A 23,266-nucleotide genomic window follows, 5' to 3' on the forward strand; every position below is an offset into this window, starting at 1 on the left:
TAATAATACTTAAGATGGTGATGATAACAATAATACCTTGTGATGACGGCAACAGTAATATTAATAATAATAAAAGTAATAATAATAATGTAATAATGACAAAATAAAAGAAAAAAAAAACAAAGGGGAAAAAACTTTCAATAATTGATTGATTCATTGTTTTATTTTGATGCTCTGTCTAATGTTCTAAAGCACAACTTTATTCTTATAAAGTATATTATTTCCTTACTAAATATGCTTTTTTTTAAATGCTATTTCTAAAGCTAAAGTGTAAAATTTTTCACAAGGGATACAGTGGTGTTGTGAGTTTTGGACATGTAACATGGTAAAGTACCTTGAAATATGTAAATACCATGTTATTTACAGTATATATGTAATATAAACAATTATTCAAGACCATAGTCAAAGTATTATGACGTGATAGTTACCATCATTGTACCACAGAAGCCTACTTTTTAAAATATGTTTATCATTTTATCCAACTTTCATTTATTTCTGATGTTTATGTATTGGTTTTTGCTATTTTACCTTTGTCTCAGACCTCCAGTCTTTTTTTTTTTTTTAGAGGGATTTCGACCACTTCTTTAGCTGATCAGACTGGGAGGGCAATGGTTTAAAAGTAAAAACTTTACATTACATACAAAACTGGAAGAAAATCATGTTTTCCAATAGTTCAAGAGTGTGCTTTTATGTGACAGTAGGAGACTGTAGTACAGTGGCTTTTTATAAACAGCAGATGGCGCTGGAGCTCAATCACTTGTCCTCTGTCTGCAGCTCTTTCCCGAGTTCAGCTGCGCTGTTCTTCACAGCTCTGTAGCAAACGAACCGCTGAGGAGCGAGTGGGAGAGCAGCTAACCAGACAACATTTCCCCATTTGCTATATCGACTCATTCCAAGGAGGACCAGTAAGTAGACCTGTTTATTACGCTCCAGTAAACATATCTAGAGATTATCGCATACTCTCACTATGTAATATGGTGTAATATGGTGATAATAAAGTCAAGTGTGCTTATTTATTAAACCATAGTACCACAATGATGTTTAGATGCATTAGATTAGAATCAGTTAATTTTTTAAATGAGAAGAGTTGAGTCTCTTTAGTCTGCTCTGAAAGTATGAACGGGTTTAAGATCATTTGCTTAGCTACAGAAGAGCTACAGAAAAACACCTTTACAAATTCACGAGTTATAACAGTGAAGAAAGAAGTCAGTATAGTGAATTTGTGAATACAGTGTTTGGGTGATGTACTGGGGGAGGGGAAGGGACGTGGCACTCAATCCTCCTCCGCTTACAAATATCCTGCTTACTGTAAAACATTGTAATGATAACAGTTATTCGTCTGTTATAATAATGTAAGTAATTTTGTCATTTGGGTTAACATCAGTGCAGACTAGTGTGTTTGCACAAGTACACTTACTTGTACTTAGAAAAAGCACTCTTGTTGTACCATGGTATTACCATGGCACATACTGACAAAACATGCTGTATATATTAATACCACTGTACTTTTTGCCAGTGTTATGAACATTGAAAATGTATTTCTGTCCTTTAAAATTAGACCCTAAAAAGTCAAACTGTTATTTTGCATGCACAGTCACATTAAACAATAGGCCTATTTTTGACTGATAATTTATTCATTATCATATGAAGCATGTTTTAGTTTACTTGACATGTAGTTGTTGCACAGTTACACAGTGCACAGTTATCAAATCCAGTATATTAATCCAAAAAATCTCTTACAATATTTTACCATGGTGATCATTTTCCAGAAATCCCAAAATAGTTAATTATTTCTAACTTGCTATACATTTAATGTAACTGATCATGGTTTTACCAAACTTACATTTTGTTACAGTTTTGCTCATGGGTGTAGTCCTTCTGTATATAGTGACCACGTCTAGTAACCTTCCTTGACTTCACCCTTCGGGCTATTGCTTTTTTAGTGTATTCTCTGCAGGATTTTAGGCAAGTCTTCTCTACAAGTTAATACTAGTTCCTCAAAGGTTTAGTCAAGTCACATGTTCTGATCACATTCTTGGTTTTTGTGAGTTTGGAAAAAGCACAATTTTTTTAAGAGGCACTTGTTTTCGCAGCAGGGATCAGAAATGGTTTGTGTACTATTTAGGTGATATTTATTTGCGTTTGGGTAAATTCCTGTAGTGCTTGTTCTAGCAGCTGTTTTTGCCCCCAACAGATGGTCGGGTTTTCGGAAACCTGTTTTATTTTTGTTTGCTTTTCTGAGTTTTTCTAACACCAAAGCTGAAGGGAAGTTTCGGTCAAGCGATGGTCAGAACACAGTTTTTCCAGATATACATGTTAACGATTGAGGAACAGCTGTTTTGTCTTGTTTCAGTTAATAATTTTTGTTTGTAAAGTTAAATAAGCCAATATTCTTACAGACCCACAACCTGACAGATAAAGCTGTTAGTTTCTAGTTTCTCTTGGGGCTTTTTGAACCAGTACACTGAGTGATGTGAATAAAGTGAGTTGCTCAACCCAACCAAACAAACATTGTATGAGTTACCTACTAAAACAAAATGAATTGTTCCTAAATATGCTGCTGTCTCCATCTCTGTTCTGGTTCAAACCACTTATAAACAAAAGTGAATAGAGGTCATATTAAATTGGCAGGCTAAACTGAAACTGATATAGAGCAATGTCTGCATGTACTTAGCCATGATGCTAAGGTGGGTTGGGATTTGTTCAAATGCCTTAGCAAACACCACTTATAATTATCCACCCAAAATGGTTTTGAAATAACCAGTTTTAAGATTTCTTGTGTAGAATAATTCAACATGACCTCAAATCACCGGAAGAGGCTTTAATCTAGTTCACATACTCAAAGTATGCACTTTCACTGCATGAAATAAAATGTCTTTTGCACTTGCGTGTTATTAACAGTGTCCTGCTAAATTAACTGCAAATGGTAATGAAATTCAATGAAGTTTTGTTGCAAGAATTACTTATATAGCCAGATAGTCTTGAAAATATCAGAAAGAATGTGCTGAAAATGACAATTGTGTATGCAATCAAAAAATAAGCATGTGTGTGTGTATATATATATATATATATACAGTATATATTATAGTTTTATTTTGCATACTATTTATAATGAATGACATGTAAAAAAAAAAATAATATAGAAGGAAGAAGTTTGTGCAATCTGCTTGGTTGTTCTGCTCTATTTATAAATTGAATCTCCAGGCTAACTGAATGGCGGTGAGCTGGCAGCCCCTGTTTGTTTCACAGTGCCAGTGGGGTTTTGAGTGAACAATCTGTCTGGCTCAGAACAGCTCGTCACGCCGCATGTTCTTGTATGCTTCACTGCTGAGTAATAACTGCTGAAATACATAGAGCAGCTGTGAGAAGTGTATTACTTTGTTAAGGTATTACAGGAATAGTTTAGCCAAAAATTAAAGTTTTGTCATCATTTACTCATCCTCAAGTCTTTCTAAGTCTTTCGATTTTCTTCTGTGGAACATTAAAAAAAAAAGATATTATGAGATGTCTCAGTGTTGTTTCCCCTCACACAATTGAAGTCAGTGTTAGTTGGATGCTAACTTTCTTCACAATATCTTATTTCTACAAAAGAAAGAAATACAGGTTTGAAATGACAGACTTTCATTTTTGGGGTGATTGTCCCTTGAGCAACTTACACATGGGTTATAAAGTTCCTTTTTTATGAAAATGATATTTTGAACTCAATAGATTTCCTTTGTCAGTTCCTGATTTACTCTGTTTCTGCGTGGATGTTTGTAGCTGTGTGTTCATTTGACTTTACAGGCTTTTCTTGCAGATGTAGTGATTTTGATTCTTCATTTAGATGTAACATGCACATCTTTTGCATAAACTATTAACCCCTTCCACTTCCAAGCCCTTTTCCATAGGAATTTGTTATTTGACTTGTAAATGATCAGCTTTCAGTGATGGGTCCACTGATCTCGGTGAAATATCTTCTGGTTATGTGTTAGTGACACACTCCCTGTGGGTGCACGCACATGGTTTGCTTTACTTTGCTGGATTGTTTCTTTACTTGCCTATTATAAATTTTTATTTTTAGCCATGCATTATTATATTTTGCATGAAGCATTCTTTTAAAGAAGGTATATAAAGAAGGAAACAAAATAAAAAGTTGGAACTGAAGCTGAAATTTTTTGTCTATAATTTAACCAAAAATTCACAAACACACTTCTGCTGGAAAGAGATGGCATATTCTAAGCCTTACTGATTGGGTAGTTGTTTTCAACACATTCTTACCAATGCTTTCAATATTGTCACAACTCAGTTATTCGACCAAACCGATCTGTGTTGACCGTCTTATTTTGGTGACAAATCAACAGAATTTTCAACAACAATGTAGAATGCAGAAAACCAAACATTAATGTTTGCTTTGCAAGACATAAAAAATATTAGATGATAGACTTCACTATGTTATGGATAGTTACAAGCTGTCGTACAACTGTATAAAACGTTGCACTTACTAAAGTCAAGTCAAGTCAAGTCATCTTTATTTATATAGCGCTTTAAACAAAAAAGATTGCGTCAAAGCAACTGAACAACAATAATTAGGAAAACAGTGTCAATAATGCAAAATGACAGTTAAAGGCAGTTCATCATTGAAGTCAGTGAAGTCATCATGCAGCTCAGTTCAGTTTAAATAGTATCTGTGCAATAATTTGCAATCAAGTCAACGATATCGCTGTGAATGAAGTGTCCCCAACTAAGCAAGCCAGAGGCGACAGCGGCAAGGAACCAAAACTCCATCAGTGACAGAATGGAGAAAAAAAACCTTGTGAGAAACCAGGCTCAGTTGGGGGGCCAGTTCTCCTCTGACCAGACGAAACCAGCAGTTCAATTCCAGGCAGCAGCAGAGTCAGATTGTGCAGAAGAATCATCTGTTTCCTGTGGTCTTGTCCCGGTGGTCGTCTGAGACAAGGTCTTTACAGGGGATCTGTATCTGGGGCTCTAGTCTTGTCTCCGCTGACTTTCAGGGCTGTAGAGGTCCTTTCTAGGTGCTGATCCACCATCTGGGCTGGATACGTACTGGATCCGGGTGACTGCAGTGACCCTCTGACTTGGATGCAGACTGGATCTGGTGGCTACGGTGACCTCAGAATAAGAGAGAAACAGACTAATATTAGCTTAGATGCCATTCTTCTAACGATGTAGCAAGTACATCGGGTGTTATGGGAAGTGTTCCCGGTTCCGGTTTACGTAATTAATGCAGCCTAAAAATCCTTTAACGGATTTGGATAATAGAAGTGTATTAGTATGTTATGTGTAAGCCAGGTTAAAGAGATGGGTCTTTAATCTAGATTTAAACTGCAAGAGTGTGTCTGCCTCCCGAACAATGTTAGGTAGGTTATTCCAGAGTTTGGGCGCTAAATAGGAGAAGGATCTGCCGCCCGCGAGTTGACTTTGATATTCTAGGTATTATCAAATTGCCAGAGTTTTTGAGAATGGAGCGGACGTGGAGGACTATAATGTAACAAGAGCTCGTTCAAATACTGAGGTGCTAAACCATTCAGGGCTTTATAAGTAATAAGCAAGATTTTAAATCTATACGATGTTTAATAGAGAGCCAGTGCAGTGTTGACAGAACCGGGCTAATATGATCATTCTTCCTGGTTCTAGTAAGAACTCTAGCTGCTGCATTTTGGACTAACTGAAGTTTGTTTACTAAGCGTGCAGAACAACCACCCAATAGAGCATTACAATAGTCTAACCTTGAGGTCATAAACGCATGGATTAACATTTCTGCATTTGACATTGAGAGCATAGGCCGTAATTTAGATATATTTTTGAGATGGAAAAATGCAGTTTTACAAATGCTAGAAACGTGGCTTTCTAAGGAAAGGTTGCTATCAAATAGCACACCTAGGTTCCTAACTGATGACGAAGAATTGACAGAGCAGCCATCAAGGCTTAGACAGCGTTCTAGGTCATTACATGCAGAGCTTTTTAGGCCCTATAATTAACACCTCTGTTTTTTCAGAATTTAGCAGTAAGAAATTACTTGTCATCCAGTTTTTTATATCGACTATGCATTCCGTCAGTTTTTCAAATTGGTATGTTTCGCTGGGCCACGAAGAAATATAGAGCTGAGTATCATCAGCATAACAGTGAAAGCTAACACCGTGTTTCCTGATGATATCTCTAAACAGAACAAACAATATAACAACAAACACAATGTACTTAATATAGACACTAGGGCTGGGTTTTGACACAAATTTCACGATTCGATTTGATTCTCATTCACAAGCTTTCGATTCGATTCAGTATTGATTATTTTGGATATATATCAGGTACAGTACTTGCCAAATTTTCTCAAGGAAAAATCAGAAATTGTGGTAGGGCAGCACTTTCTAGGGTAATATATTCATAGTTTACTTTTATTTACTCAATTTTCAGTCTCGCATTTTGTGTATGTGTGAGTGCAGAAATGTTAAATATGTGTGTAGACAATATTAAGCAAATTAAAGCTGTGCAAACCTCCATTACACGACATTTATGAATGTCTTCATTTATAAATACAATACATAGTTTTATTTTGTATAATACTGCATATATAATATTATAATATAATATTATATAATGATAAATATAATTATAAGTAAAGCGGCTTACAAATCATGAAAAAATGCAGAAAGTTTTGGGTGAGTGTTTAGTTTAGGGTTAGGGGATATAAAATATGATTAGCTGTGTGTGTGTGGAATAAAAACTACAGTTGGCATGTAAACTGAATTCCTAAGGAGGAATGAGAATGCAGCTAGTAATGGAAATGACAACCAGTAATGGACTGATTCTTTTATATATATATATATATATATATATATATATAGCCTATATTATGTCACCATTTAGCTAAGTAAATGTGTGTGTAATGGACTCTTTTTTTTACAATTATATATTTTTATATATATATATATTTTATGTCACCATTTTGCTAAGTAAATGTGTGTGTGTGTGTGTGTGTGTGTGTGTGTGTGTGTGTGTGTGTGTGTGTAGAATAAAAACAACATGTACATGAATGTGATTATTATTTTCTTTTTTCTTTTTAAATATATACATTGCTGGTTATTTACATTTATCACAATTCTATGTTGGTTATATTTTGGTATTAAACTCTGAAAGGTTCATGAATAATATAATAAGGATATTAACAACTGTATGGGCCTACAATAAATGCTAGCGAATCTAAGAACACAATTTCACTTTTATATTTTTTCCCTCAAAGAACAAGTCTTCTGTTTTTCATTGCAAAAAGGTCTACACACGTATCCAAATCCAAGCTGTTAGTGATTGATTTTTCATGGGCCAAAATTTCAAATATCCTTTTTCTTGTATGTAGCATTGTATGTCTGAAAGTCGTCAGAATCCTTGACAGTGCAGAGAAGGACCTTTCACATGACGCAGAAGACACTCCAATTACTAAAGCTGTTACATACAACCTATGCAACTCAGGAAATGCTTTCTTGTACCCGTGCATGTGTTTGCACATTGATGAAAGATCTGATTTGGTTGGAAACTGTTTCAGCAACATAGGTTTGGCAACACACATTTCATTTGTTAGGTTTTCTTTTTCACTACCAGCAAGAAGCTGGAGTGGGCTGAGAATACTGGAATCTAGAAAAGATGGAGACTGTGGGAGGAGTGAGTTCACCGCCTTTATCAGTTCAAGTTTTTTTACTGAGAATCTGCTTTCCATCTCAGAAATAGCTCTGTCCAGAATATGCAGCAATGATCTTTTCAGAAACATACTTGGATCATTAGAAGAATCTGAATCAGTGTGACCAACAGAGGTGAGGACAACACTGTCTGACAGGTGTTTGTTCTCTGTTCGTTTTCTTTTTAGCCATATCTGCTCTCATTTCACTGATCCCATGAAGGATCTGTCCTAATGTCTTTTAAAGCCTGCAGGGAAGCATTGATGACCTCACTTGCTGTACAGTCGTGGCCAAAAGTTTTGAGAATTACATAAATATTGGAAATTGGAAAAGTTGCTGCTTAAGTTTTTATAATAGCAATTTGCATATTCTCCAGAATGTTATGAAGAGTGATCAGATGAATTGCATAGTCCTTCTTTGCCATGAAAATTAACTTAATCCCAAAAAAAACCTTTCCACTGCATTTCATTGCTGTCATTAAAGGACCTGCTGAGATCATTTCAGTAATCATCTTGTTAACTCAGGTGAGAATGTTGACGAGCACAAGGCTGGAGATCATTATGTCAGGCTGATTGGGTTAGAATGGCAGACTTGACATGTTAAAAGGAGGGTTGAAATCATTGTTCTTCCATTGTTAACCATGGTGACCTGCAAAGAAACGCGTGCAGCCATCATTGCGTTGCATAAAAATGGCTTCACAGGCAAGGATATTGTGGCTACTAAGATTGCACCTAAATCAACAATTTTTAGGTTCATCAAGAACTTCAAGGAAGGCTTCAGGTCATCCAAGAAAGTCCAGCAAGCGCCAGGATCGTCTCCTAAAGAGGATTCAGCTGCGGGATCGGAGTGCCACCAGTGCAGAGCTTGCTCAGGAATGGCAGCAGGCAGGTGTGAGCGCATCTGCACGCACAGTGAGGCGAAGACTTTTGGAAGATGGCCTGGTGTCAAGAAGGGCAGCAAAGAAGCCACTTCTCTCCAAAAAAACATCAGGGACAGATTGATCTAAGTATAGTGAATGGACTGCTGAGGACTGGGGCAAAGTCATATTCTCCGATGAAGCCCCTTTCCGATTGTTTGGGGCATCTGGAAAAAAGGCTTGTCCGGAGAAGAAAAGGTGAGCGCTACCATCAGTCCTGTGTCATGCCAACAGTAAAGCATCCTGACACCATTCATGTGTGGGGTTGCTTCTCATCCAAGGGAGTGGGCTCACTCACAATTCTGCCCAAAAAACACAGCCATGAATAAAGAATGGTACCAAAACACCCTCCAACAGCAACTTCTTCCAGCAATCCAACAACAGTTTGGTGAAGAACAATGCATTTTCCAGCACGATGGAGCACCGTGCCATAAGGCAAAAGTGATAACTAAGTGGCTCGGGGACCAGAATGTTGAAATTTTGGGTCCATGGCCTGGAAACTCCCCAGATCTTAATCCCATTGAGAACTTGTGGTCAATCCCTCAAGAGGCAGGTGGACAAACAAAAACCCACTAATTCTGACAAACTCCAAGAAGTTATTATGAAAGAATGGGTTGCTATCAGTCAGGATTTGGCCCAGAAGTTGATTGAGAGCATGCCCAGTCGAATTGCAGAGGTCCTGAAAAAGAAGGGCCAACACTGCAAATACTGACTCTTTGCATAAATGTCATGTAATTGTCGATAAAAGCCTTTGAAACATATGAAGTGCTTGTAATTATATTTCAGTACATCACAGAAACAACTGAAACAAAGATCTACAAGCAGTTTAGCAGCAAACTTTTTGAAAACTAATATTTATGTAATTCTCAAAACTTTTGGCCACGACTGTACATCAATTTACATTGTTACCATGGAACACAGCATTTGCAGGTTTTAAGACTCCCAAGTATTTTTTACAAGGAAATCGCCAATTTTGAAGAAGTTGTGTGTTTCTAGCTGCACCATCAAGCCAGATGCTTCTGTTCTGATATCCATGGGTGCAGTACTGCTGTGTGAAACCTCTGAGAGAATGGCCAAAACATCCTCCTTATTGTCTACAAGACTTTGTCACATCACCGTGGCTTGTCCACCAAATCTCCAGCAGCCTTTTAAGGCAAGGGACATAATAGTTATGTATAACATACTGGCAATGGAAAAGTGAGTGAAGACAAGTAGGGGTTGCGAGTAAAAACAAGCTCTTTGTCATTTCCAGCCCCAAATTTGCGACATGGGAAACAAAAGCATGCATCCAACTTAACAGAATATTCCAACCAGGGCCTTGAATGATACCAACTGGAATTAAAAGCTTGGGCAGTGCTACCAAACATGCGTTTTGGGTAAGAGTTTAATACTGGCTGTGTTGGTTCAGTATCTTTCAGCCCATGGCTAACATCATCTACCCACTCATTCTGCGCAGGCTGTACACTATTGACATGTTCAGACGTGCTTGGGGACGGAGAACCATCTAACTGAGCATCGGGTGGCCCAGCCGCAGCATGACACAATGCTTTTTTATTTATTTATTTATTCATTTTTTTTTTCTTGGCCGGACATTTTTGGGGGGCACAAGGAGAACCCCACCCACCCCCACCCGGCAAGATCCGTTACTATTAGTTTCTATTTTTGTATTTTTCAGTTTTAATTTTTAGTATGTTTTGTTTCTTTTCTTTTTAAATATTACTATTTAAGTGTACTTTTTATTTTTATTGCAATTTTAGTTTTTATTTATTTCCAGTTAGTAATTTTAGTGCATCAACTTTAACTTAAGTTAGTTGCCAAGGCAACATTTTATTTATTTAATCATTTTATTTTATTTAGATTTATTTCAACAAACATAATGTATTTTAATAGTTTTAGTTAATGATAACCCTGCAACATTCAAATATACAGTTTAGCAGTCATTATACAAAAATATTTAGCCTCTCAGTGACACTATTGAGCAGTGAGAATCAGTCTAAATTTATAATCTATATCTATTTTTTTTTCTCTTTCACGTCGTGTGTTGAAAAGGGTGAAGATGGGAGTTAGGAGTGTATGCTGTATTTTACTCATCTCTCTGATAAAGTCTTCCTCTGCTCACAGCGACGTCTTCACATCCATTGGTATGCAGCCTTTTCACCTTTTTATAAATTTATCTTTGAAATGTTCCTGGCAGCATAAGCCTCTAAACCCCTGTGTTCATGAATGTTTACCACTGTTTATGCAAGTTACGCTATTAATAGAACATTAAAAGATGCAGCTGACAGGTGTTGTGGAGAACCAGACCGGTCATTCACTGATCACCGATGCTCTGTGTTGGCAGGTCACATGACAGATTTGCTGTTCACAGAAAAAGACCTTGTGACGTCATTGAAAGACTACATCAGAGCAGAGGAGAGGAAACTGGAGCAAGTGAAACAGTGAGTTCTGATACAGGAACCATATAACAAGCAGAACTCACACCTGTTTGAACTGGCAATTCAATGATAAGATTACATTCCAATTATATATGTTGATAAAACATATCTATAGTATCTATAGTGATATCTAGGGGTGTAATAATATTGTTTCTATGTTATTATATTATCATTGGGATACTATTATATTTTTATTAATATTTTTTTCTTTTATCAAAATGTTAGTTTTTTTTTCTTTTTGTATTCATATTAGTTTTAGCAGGTGTATTTATTTAAAAAGTTGACTAAAAGAAGTTCATATATATACCATGGGTAAACATAATACAGAACTAGTTTTTTTCTTTTTTTCTTTTTGAGTTTGTAAAAATGCAGAAAGCTTTTTGTAAGGGGTAGGTTTTGTGTGGGGTGATAAAATATACAGTTAGTACAGTATAAAAACCATTACGCCTATGGAGAGTCCCCACATGGATAGTAAACCAGACGTGTGTGTGTATGTGTATGGTTTAAAGGGTTCATGAACTGCCTTTTTTATTATTTTGTACTGTTCTCTGAGGTCTATCATAATGATAATTTAGAAGTAATAGGCTATTTTCATTACAAATAAAGTTCATCCACTCTTTCCTAATGTTGGGATCAGTAGGAAGGCAATCCAAAAACTGTACAGTGTCTTGTTGTCTTCGGAGCCATCTTATCATTTGATTTCTGCTTAGACCTGCGTTTGCCTCTCTCCTTATTTACACTACGTGGGCGAATTGGTGGGCGGGGCTAAACAGGCAGTGATGTAGAAGCAGGCGTTGACCTTCTTCTGCAGAGATGGTGTTTAGCCACACTATTATGTCATAAAGTGGCAAATTCCACAATCTGTCATTTTGGCATATTGGCTTCAATAGAAGCTGTTTTTAGACTAACAAGAAAGTTTTGAGTTCTAAAACTTACAGGATGTAAGTTTGACCCCTTTAAGTTTTAGTTAACTTTAATAACCTGGAACGATACATCAATATCAGTCAATCAAATCACATCAATCAAAAGACTAACAATATGACATATTAATGAAATGCATAAATAAATCTCTATCTCTCTATATACCTTTATTTTGACACTCTCATGTTAGCCACATCTGCACACAATGTCTGTCAACCATTCTGTGCATTTCACTGAGCTGTCATTGAATATGTGATATGGTTTAACAACCTTTTTTTAATTACTTTGTTTATATTTATTTTTCTGCATAAATGTACTTTTTTTTAAGTACATCATTTTGCTGTTTATGTTCTAATGGGGATACTAGATGTGAACATTTTAGAGAGCACAGATTGCTTGTCACATAACACAAGCCAGTGATAAACTGTCATCAGACAATTAATGAGCCATTTTATTATCCCCCACAGTCTTGTAGCGTGGCTTTGTTTCATGTAGCATCATGATCTTGGAGCCACATTTCGTTTTTCTCTGTACAAGCTGTATGTGATTGAAATGACAACTAAGTCACTCTTGACACTGTGTGTGTGTGTATGTGTGTGTGTGTGTTGTCAGGTGGGCTAAGAAGCTGGATGCTTTAACAGCCACAGCCACGCAGGACCCAGAGGGGTTTTTGGGTCACCCTGTCAATGCCTTTAAACTCATGAAGAGACTAAACACGGAGTGGGGTGAAGTGGAAGACCTTGTGCTCAAGGACATGTCTGACGGTTAGTATCACTGTAATACAACTCATTCATGTCTTTACATTCAGCATTTACAACTGACAACTTATGAAATATTTATTTTAAAATATCAATATTAGGTGACACAACTGAAAATACTGAAAATATTATAACTTGCTAACACAATCATGCAACATGTTAAAAACATTCAAGCTAAGCCTTGCAACATTCTTTACTCTTCTTAAGGTTCTAACATTTTCTGATTTTCTGGGTGGAGTGGTGTGGCGGTGGTTCTGATAATGGACTCTGAAGTAGTTGATGTGGTCTACTGAGGTTTAATGTGCTCTGAAGTGGTTTAATATGGCCTGTTTTGTGTTTTTATTGGCCTTTCTTTGACTTTTTTTCTCCAAACGTTTTTTTTTTCAAAGCTTTTAAACTACTTTAAACTTTCAGACAAGGCTTTGTCTAGCCAACATTACAGTTAAAGTTATTGCTTATTATTTTTTGGTGCTTGACAATTCAAGTTTCTGTAGATTTTTGTTGTATGGAAAAGTCCAAACTGTTTGACATGATGCAAGACAAACATGACAAATTTTTCATATTTATCAATACTTAGGTCACTTAAAAAAAAAAAAAATTCAAAATATAAAAATACACAATTTTCCACATTTCTTCCATAATACTACATTAACATATATTCCCAATTTTACAAAATGAGATTCTATTAAAATGATGAGATGTCACCTACACATGTTGGTCTTTCAATTTCATTACCATCAATACAAAAGGGGGAAATAATTTTACTGTAATGTAAACACGGACCATGTAACATACTGCAGTGAATTCTAAACAGTAGAGAGATGTCATTCTTGTTTAGTAAAAAAAAAAAAAATCATCTTGTATAGTGACAAAGTGTGTTTGTTGGGTGAAAACCTTTGCTAGTGTTATGGAAGAATGACTTGATTTGAAACATTTGGTAGTTTTAGTCCATTTTGGATGCAAACGTTATTGCTGTGCCAAGCTAAAAAGTTGTTTGAGTTTTAAAAAAGTGATGTATGTATTGAGAAATGTGTGAAATGTTTGGTTTTTTTTTTCTTATGAAAAGATAACCACATTTTCTTCTAGGCTTTATCTCAAACCTGACCATTCAGCGTCAGTATTTCCCTAATGATGAAGACCAGACCGGTGCAGCCAAAGCTCTTCTCCGACTGCAAGACACCTATCAACTGGACACACAGACCATCTCCTCTGGAGACCTGCCTGGTGAGTGTGACCTTGCCCCTTTCCAAACATACTTCAGATATACCTTTTCTGCATTTGTATGACATCTCATTGCATGTTTTCTTTTAGGTGTTACTACAAGCTCGCCATTTAAAAGCACCCTGAAGGTAGATGATTGTTTTGAGCTGGGAAAAATAGCTTACTCTGATGCAGACTACTACCACACAGAGTTATGGATGGCCCAGGCACTCAAGCAACTGGATGAAGGAGAAGAAACCAGTGTTGATGTTGTGAGCGTGCTGGACTACCTCAGCTACTCAGTCTACCAGCAGGGGGAGCTGGAGAGAGCTCTGGAACATACCAAGAGACTGCTGAGTGTGGGTTAGTCTGCTCTACAAAACTGTAATATAATATTTACACTAAAGCTGAACTCCATATATCACGATATGAATTGTCAAATCGTGCAGTTTGTGATTTAATTAAGTAAATATATGCTTAAAGTGTTGCATTTACACACCGGCAGTGCATATTTGTATTTGACAGCAAGCTGTTAAAATAAAAGCTCATTGGTTTACCATTTGAAAATCAAGAAATTAATAGATAAATATTAGTATTGTCATTTTACAGTCAAACTAAATTATTTTTATTACTTGTTTATCACTTTATCATATTATTACAATATGTTTCTTATTTTGTTTAATATTTTTTATTTCATATCACAATAAACTCAATGTTATAATCATTCACAATGAAATAATGAAAATTATTATTATTTTATAGTTGAACTGGTCAAAAACAATAGGAAAGCCCTAAAGGTATTTTACACACACACAGTCAAAATGTACATTTCTGTATATTTCTATACAGACACACTCCTAAAAAATCATCACACTAAATCTAGAATGTTTCACATGAAGCCCTAATTTACATACAATTTTCACATGCCATTGAAGAAAGGAGTCCAGAATATTGTGTCATGACCTGTTAAATTGACTGAGCCCTGGCCATTGCTTAAATTTGACCTATTTGAGACATTCAGCAGTTCTCCAAACTATTGGAAAATAACACGTTTATCTCTGCTGTACAGATCCTGAACACCAGCGAGCACTTGGGAACCTAAAGTATTTTGACTATCAGCTAGCCAAACAGAAGAAGGCTGAGAAGGAGCAGAGTGCCAAGGAAGAGAGCAAGAAAGAACGGGTTGGGAAAGGGGAATATTTCCCTGAGAAGAGGAAATATCAGCAGCTATGTAGAGGACAAGGAGTCAGAATGGTGAATAATAAAATACTGTTAAATACGGCATTAATATAAATATTTACTGGAATGTCATGTTAAGTAAGAAATGCTGATGCTTTAGCTGATGGGAGTCATTTTTAATATACTGTATCAGTGCAGCTCTAGATCCACAGCCACCAAATTTAGCTGCTTTTGCTGTTTTTTACTTTGCATTGATGTAACTTGACTTATTTATAAAGTAGTGATTTCTGTATCTGAGGTAATTAATTATTAAAGACAGGACTTTGAACTATTTATGCACACCCACGGTGGTAATACGGCCATACAATAAAGCTCTATCTTCATCCATTCAGTCCACCAAACCTCAATGCATACTGCACATAAAAAAGTAATAAAAAACTCAAATCCTTAAATCAGAGAGGATGACACACAACTTTAGGGAGGCAGTGAATCAGTGTTTTCATGACAGTGCCTAGCTGGTTCATCACATTGAAACTAACTAGTAATGCTGTGAAAGAACATGAAAATACTAGCCATTTATTTGTCATGCACAAGATATAAATTAAATAGCTAATATATATGTAATCTCACCCTTACAGACCCCTCGCAGACAGAGCCGTTTGTTCTGCCGTTACTATAACAATAACAGACATCCTTTTTACATGATTGGCCCGGTGAAACAAGAGGATGAATGGGACCGTCCACGTATCATCCGATACCATGATATTATAACAGAAAAAGAAATGGAGAAGGTCAAGGAGTTGGCCAAACCGAGGGTGAGTTCAACATTATACACTATATATATATATATATATATATATATATATATATATATATATATATATATATATATATATATATATATATATATATATATATATATATATATATAAATATAAATGGCCAAACTTCTAACTAATTGGTTGGGTTAGTCCAGTAATTTCAGTAGATAATCTTAATAATTTTAGGAACATATTCTCTCATAATTTTTTCTTTTTTCAAGCTTTATAAGATGAACAGATTTAATTTAAGCATTTATTTACATAAACATTGATCAGGGCACATACACAGAGTACATCAAATATGATGAACAGAAACTCAGATGGGCTTGCATTTTTTCTTATATATATATATATATATATATATATATATATATATATATATATATATATATATATATATGTATGTATATAATATATATGTGAAAGTACAACCTTCGAGGCCACAATCAAATACCATCAATTGGTATTTATGATTATTTTACTTAGAAGGACACCTGTATTGAAACACGACTGAGCTGATTAATTTATCATCACATGGCTACAGCTGCATTATGCCTTTAGCCCCAGAAGAGCAGGCATTTAGAAAAATATAATGATAAATTCTCATATGTTCACGCCTCATTTGTTTACAGAGGATGATTCTATATTATATTAATGTTCCACTAAATTATGCTATCTGAAGAGTTTTGTGGGCTCTCTCCCGTCTCACTGCCATCACACATAGTGGGGCAGAAATATCATCAAAATGATTAAAAAAAATAAAATTAGCCATTTAATGAGCTTCTGTTTTTATAACATGCCTATGATATAGGAGTTAGCCTATCACTAGCCTCGCGTAGCCAGACCTTCAGACTGATGGCTGAAGGTCTGGAATCCATGGCAGCTTTCATTGGCTAAGGCCCGCTCATGAGGCCGTTTGACCGACTTGTCAAACAACCAATCACAGTTCTTTTCGTTCAGCGTCACGTTTTGGGGCGTGGAAATGTCGCTACAATAACAGAGTGTAAAACCCTCTGACGTTTTTTAAAGATTCTATGCCGCTAACTTTAAATATTTCACATACTTTTGAAACTCAAGTGTTTAGTTGATCCTGATAAGTGCTTGTCGTCACAGTTGTAAACACTACTGCTTTCTTCTTTCATGAGGGGTTTGGCGCCACTATTTTTTTGAATATCTGCACGATTGCAAATGTAAAATTAACAAGTTACTGAATAACTTTCAGACACAAAATTCCATTTTGCTCTGTCAAAAAGAAAATAGAGAAACAGCAGAACCGCTGTGTGCCTGAGCAACTCACTGATTAAGACCGTTACTTGCTGCCACCTACTGGCGGTTGTTGTTTCATATTTAAAAAAGTACCTTTTTTGCAATCATTTAATATTTCTACATTAAAATGTTATATTTAAACTTAACATAATTTATGCAGAATCTATCTATGGATTTTGTTGTTAGTGATTTAATTTGATTGTTAATAGCCAATGTCTTTTTATTCTGATTGAATTTATTGATTACATTTAAGAATCTGACTTAAGAGGACACATATAGGCTATGACAATACATTTTAATAAAGTCTTTTTGTGCTCAGTGTAATTTCAGAGTTTTGATCTCTCAACTGAGAGAAAACGTCATGTTTAATGTATTATAATGGCTATTTAATATTACATCTAAACTTTGACTAGGTTAGACATGTTGCATATTAATTGTACTATATATGAACCTCAAAACATATTTTATTTTTTGTGTATTTTGTGTTACTCCACAATGATGTTCTAGTTGAGGGCATTTCCTCAAGCCCAGGGCCGCCTGGCCCCCAAGTCCTGCCCTGCATGCATCTGCATAAAATATCTGAAATGTGTGCAAGTATTTTTCCAATTTAAGTTTCATCTCTAATAATACTTTTGACAAATATATTTAAAATGATGTGTGCTCACATGAGATGATGACCCCCCTGTTATCAGACACATTCAGTAACAATGACAAATATGTCTTTAGAGTATTTCTACAATGACACTGGTAAGCAAAAGCCTTTGTTTTTGAGTGATGCTTCATCCATGTTAGTAGTGACAATTTTGAGGTATAAACCACAATTTACTTAATGTACCTTGAAATTCATTTGGTCTGTAAAGTACATGTGCACTTCTCTTTGGTATTATTTTATCGGTTTAATGATCATTTTGTGTTAAAATAAGCAGATAAAACCTTGTGTATTTGGTGAATTTCTCTTATAACACTCCTCAGAGCATCACATCCTCTGACCTATCATTATTAAGGGCCCAATTAAAATTATTAGTCTAGAGTGTAATCAAGGGCTCATATACAGTAGAGTTAGAAGGCTGGTGCTCAAGTTCATTAGATATGAAGGAAAACAGAAAGAGCGTGTTGGTCTGTAGTCAGTTATTGAGACTACAGCTGCTGTGTAACTTGTGTACTCTTGGCCGGTTGGCTCAACAGCTGCACCGAGCCACCATCTCCAACCCTGTTACTGGTGTTCTAGAGACTGCCCAGTATCGCATCAGTAAAAGGTAAGGCTGCTGTTGGCCTGTAGCACTGCCAACCCACCATTTCCGTCTGCTGCATGTTGGAAAAGCAACAAGAGCTCAGACAAAGGGGATTTATATAACATGCATATCATGACCAAAGTCAAATGTTTGGAATAATCCTATATTTTTTTTATTTTTTTGAAAGACGTCTCTTATGCTTAACTGTTTTCTATTTGGATATATTTTAAAATGTATTCCTCTGATGGCAAAGCTGAATTTTCAGCAGCCATTATTCCAGTCTACAGTGTCACATGAGCTTTTAGAAGTCTTTCTAATATACTGATTTGGTTTCCATAAAAATATTAAGCAAAAACTGTTTTTAAACATTGATAATAATAATAATAATAATAATAATAATAAATGTTTCTGAGCACCAAATCCGCATATAAGAATGATTTCTGAAGGTTCATGCATCACTAAAGACTACAGAAATGGCTGCTGAAAAGTCAGCTTTGATATTGCAAGAATAAATTACTTTTAAAAATGCATTTAAACAGAAAACATACTTTATATTACAGTTTTGACTGTATTTTTGCAGAATTGTATTATTTATTATTCCAAACTTTTGACTGGTAATTTACACACACACACACACACACACACACACACACACATATATATATATATTAATTATTATATTTTTAATTGACATAATTCTACTGTATTGCACAGTGCATACCAGCCACCAGCGCATATATACCCGTTTATAGATGCATAATAGATATCCCTGTTTGTTTTGGCATTCTTGAGAATGTTGCTTTTCTACTGCTTCATTACACACAAGAGGTACATAATCAGTGAACGCCATGGTACTATAGATTTAACTGCAGCAGGTCGACCCAGGCAGAAGCAACCTGCCATGTTACATATACACCACCCATGCAGTCCAAGTCTGCAGCTGGTGTAGTTCAGTTTAAGCTGTGTATCAACAGCATATAGCGACAGCACCTTTGACCTCTCTCTTTCTATTTCTTCTCTTTACTCTGTGCTGGTTCTATAGCTCAGACGCGCCACCGTGCATGACCCTCAAACTGGCAAACTCACCACCGCCCAGTACAGAGTCTCCAAGAGGTAAGGGTTCAGAGGCTCCCCCTTTTCCTTCTTTACCCAGAATCCTCTTTTTTTTTGACCTCAGTCTATGAAACAGATATTCAAATATCAGTTTGGTATTCTTCAGACAAAAAATGAAAAAATGCATACAGGTTTGGAACAACATAAGAGTAAGTAAATAAGAGTTTAATTTTCTTAGAAACTATTAAATCACACTTCAGGGGCCAGGACATGTCTTTACATAAATACATACATATATTAATCAAACATGTATTTTGTATATTTTTAAATATATTTTATATTTTGTGATGTTTGTATTGTTTAAATGTTATATTTTAACCTTAAATAAATTATTTTATAACATTTTATTAAAGTTGTTGCACAAAATCATGATATTCTGTCCTTAAAAAATACTAATTTTGCCTATGTTTTACATTATTATAATCACATAATAAACACCTCTGTTGCTTTGTGAGGAGCTCATTAAAGGATTTTTTCAAGCGCTGTTGTAAAATTTGAGAAAACAATATTTGCATAACTTCTGAAATGATACTGTGGACTGCATGAGTGCCTCTCATTATAGAAAATTCTACATGTTGGGATCATGCTGCCTTTGTAAACTCACAGACTGATTCACAAGTCCATGAATATACAGTGCCTCTTAAACCTAAGACCTAAAAAAACCTAAACCAAAAAAAGCACAAATGTCAGGGCATGACAAAACTTCTCCAGGCCCCAAAAATACCCTTAGACCTCAGAGGGTTAAAGGATGGGAGATTTTGACATGCTTGGCGGTGGCGAGTTTTGCACGGGGCACAGTCTATCTAAATCTAGATCTTTATTACCTGAATGCTGCTTACTAACAGGACTAAAAGTTCAATCACATACTAAACATTGCTTTACTTTATTGCTGAACACTAATTCTGCAGCTGAATTTGTTCTGTTTTGAAAGATTATAAAATAATTATACTGATTCAAATAGTTCTCAATATGAAGTCGGAATATGAAGTTTATGTTATTATTATCTCTTCTCTTAGTGCATGGTTGGTGGCCCATGAGCATCCGGTTGTGGATCGCATAAACCAGCGCATTGAAGACATCACAGGCCTCGATGTCAAAACAGCAGAAGAACTACAGGTAAGGTTCATGAGGCATTGAGACTGAAAATAGTTTGGATACAATTTATACTTTCTTCTTAGGTGGCGAATTACGGTGTTGGTGGACAATATGAGCCCCACTTTGACTTTGGAAGGGTAAATACAAAGCTTTTTAATTGTTACCCTATTAAATTGAGTATGCAGTTTGGTCACACATGCAAGTTATTCATCATGGATCATTTTAATGTTTCTCCACCAGAAAGATGAACCAGATGCCTTTAAAGCACTGGGCACTGGGAATCGAATTGCAACCTGGCTCTTCTATGTAAGTAGGATTTGATCTGTCCTATCAGGATTGGCTCTTTTACTCTCGTCATCAAAACTTGGTATAAAATTTCCTGTAAAACATTGGCTCTGTTACAGATGAGTGATGTAACAGCAGGGGGCGCCACAGTCTTTCCAGAAGTTGGAGCTACAGTAAAGCCAATGAAGGTGCTGTTTGTTTATATGTTTGATGGAATAAGTTTTTATAAAAAAACGTTATATCATTCTATAAGTCCTTTTATTTACAGAAATCATATATACCAGAATATCATTATTTTTGCTAGAAATCTGATGCCAAAATGATTCATATTTTACAAGTACACTTTTGCATACTTTTCAAATTAGTACTTACTGTGGAAAGAATAATATTCAAGTGTAAACTGCATGACACGGCTGCCTTTTCTATGAATAATTGTCACTTCATTCTTTGATGTCTGTGTTCAGGGTACAGCAGTATTCTGGTATAATCTGTTTTCCAGTGGAGAGGGAGATTACAGCACGAGACACGCAGCTTGTCCAGTACTGCTGGGCAACAAGTGGGGTGAGTGTCTCAGACAAAGTGTATTAACAGGAGATTTTCTTCATGCTCTTAATGTATCATACTTATTTTAGTAAGTATTTCCTTGCACATAACCACATTTTAGATGGTATAATCCATTTAAATTTACATTTGTTTCTTTATTGTGTTAGATTTGTCATCTAAAATAGTCAACTATGCATTAAATTTCTTTTTTCTAATAATTCATGCACTTGAGCAAATAGTTAGTGATGTCAGATTAAACTATCAACACTTTTACTTTTAATTCTTCATGAGTATTTCCTGCTGTTAACAAACAAGCACATTTTAGCTGATAATCTTTCATTTAAAAGTCTTGAAAACCTGTTGTGTGTCAACTCTGTTACCATTATAATTATCGCTCATTAAAATAATTATTTCATAAATTAAAAAAAAATCTTACTGACTTTATCATCATTTCTTAAACAACATTACATCTTATCAGCAGTTAAGATCATTACATTTTTTTTCTAAAAATTCATACACTTAAAAAAAATGTCAGATTAAACTATCAACCTTTTACTTTCTTCAAGTGTATTTCCTGCTGTATTAGCTGATAAGCATTAATTCTACATAATCCATCATTTAAAAATCTTGTAATAGTGTTACATGTCAACCCTGTTACCATCATAACAAAATGTTTTATCCCATAACTAAAAAAAAAGAAAGAAAAAAAAACACTTAATGACTTCACTATCTTTTCAGGAAGTTAAGACAAATAAGTCTTCATCTTAAGCTTTATCTTAAAATGTCAGCTATGTTATCATCAGCATTACATATATTTTCTCTTAATTTATGTACTTAAGCAAATAGTTATAGTATAATAAAACTCACCACTTTTTTCATGAGTATTTCCTCATGAGTATAATCTAAAAGTCATGTTGTCAACCCTGTTACCATCATAATTATTCTTTGTTAAAATAATGTACTATTATTTTTTTAAAATAATTTATAAGGTAATAGTTAGTAATGTTAGATTGAAATATGAACACTCTAAAGTGTCCTAAACATTATAAACTTTCAACCCTGTTACTTTTCTGAAGGCATAGCCACCATTTATTTATCTTGAGATGGCTCAATGAATTTCTTACAGAAATATTATAGAACAATCTGTCTAATGTCTTTTTCGTTTGTTCTTTCTCTCTTTGCCTGTCCGTTAGTGTCAAATAAATGGATCCATGAAAGAGGTCAGGAATTCAGGAGACCATGCGGCCTGAAAGAGACGGATTGATCAAACACCTCCACCATCTCCTTCACACACTCCTCCCCCTGACTCTGAAAACATGTCCACTATGTTCACAGCAGCCAACATGTGACCTGTCACATTTATTTTTAACTGAAGAGTATGTGTGTGTGAGCTAGCCTACAGTTACATTACCTCTGTTAGTGCCTTTTGTCATTGCACACCAGGGCTTTAAAGGTTGGAGCTATTCCTGACAACACTCCTTTTTACAAACAGGCCTTTAGCTATTAGCCATTCTATAATGGCATCATATCAGCATATCTCAAACAATTATTCTGACTGACAGCCAGACTGAAGGGACAAATGCCAGAAAGAACACAAAATGCTTGTTCGCAGCATTCACAGAACGATACAAAACGGGGACAGTCTAATAAAAATGATTTTTCCAAAATGAATCTTTTTGCTTCACTTTATATAAATAAACTATAAATAATTGTTATAATTAATTATTTCATAGTTGTAATTTATATGAGTGCCTGTGGCATTCATTTCACCATCTCTTTGGAAATTATCACAAAAATATATTTTTCTACAAAAATGATTCAAATTTGCATCTTGT

At 35.3% G+C, this 23,266-nt stretch overlaps 1 protein-coding gene across 3 annotated transcripts; it reads left to right on the forward strand.

Annotated features, from left to right (window-relative positions):
• The first annotated feature begins 754 nt into the window (after positions 1–754).
• Positions 755–23,098, forward strand: LOC109102088 (prolyl 4-hydroxylase subunit alpha-1-like). Of its 3 annotated transcripts, XM_042767318.1 has the most exons (16): positions 755–905; positions 10,633–10,724; positions 10,925–11,021; positions 12,552–12,703; positions 13,784–13,921; positions 14,009–14,260; positions 14,967–15,151; positions 15,715–15,891; positions 18,349–18,419; positions 19,443–19,508; positions 20,525–20,624; positions 20,687–20,740; positions 20,844–20,909; positions 21,008–21,076; positions 21,353–21,449; positions 22,625–23,098. In XM_042767318.1, the coding sequence occupies exons 2-16, from the start codon at positions 10,640–10,642 to the stop codon at positions 22,693–22,695; spliced, it is 1,680 nt and encodes a 559-aa protein (XP_042623252.1). In that variant the 5' UTR covers positions 755–905; positions 10,633–10,639; the 3' UTR covers positions 22,696–23,098. The 3 variants fall into 3 exon arrangements, with proteins under 3 accessions (XP_042623252.1, XP_018970946.1, XP_042623251.1); XM_019115401.2 differs by lacking the exon at positions 19,443–19,508; XM_042767317.1 differs by lacking the exon at positions 18,349–18,419 and having other exon boundaries at positions 19,438–19,508.
• Positions 23,099–23,266: the final 168 nt, after the last annotated feature.

This window comes from Cyprinus carpio, chromosome A12 (assembly GCF_018340385.1).
Source record: "Cyprinus carpio isolate SPL01 chromosome A12, ASM1834038v1, whole genome shotgun sequence".
NCBI classification, from domain to species: domain Eukaryota; kingdom Metazoa; phylum Chordata; class Actinopteri; order Cypriniformes; family Cyprinidae; genus Cyprinus; species Cyprinus carpio.

Excerpts from the sequence above, each read along its gene's own strand:
- LOC109102088 (XM_042767318.1), top strand. The coding sequence starts at position 10,640 with ATGGGAGTTAGGAGTGTATGCTGTATTTTACTCATCTCTCTGATAAAG. Across the intron at positions 13,922-14,008 it reads CTCCTCTGGAGACCTGCCTG|GTGTTACTACAAGCTCGCCA; the intron begins GTGAGTGTGACC and ends GTTTTCTTTTAG. Across the intron at positions 15,892-18,348 it reads AGGAGTTGGCCAAACCGAGG|CTGCACCGAGCCACCATCTC; the intron begins GTGAGTTCAACA and ends TTGGCTCAACAG.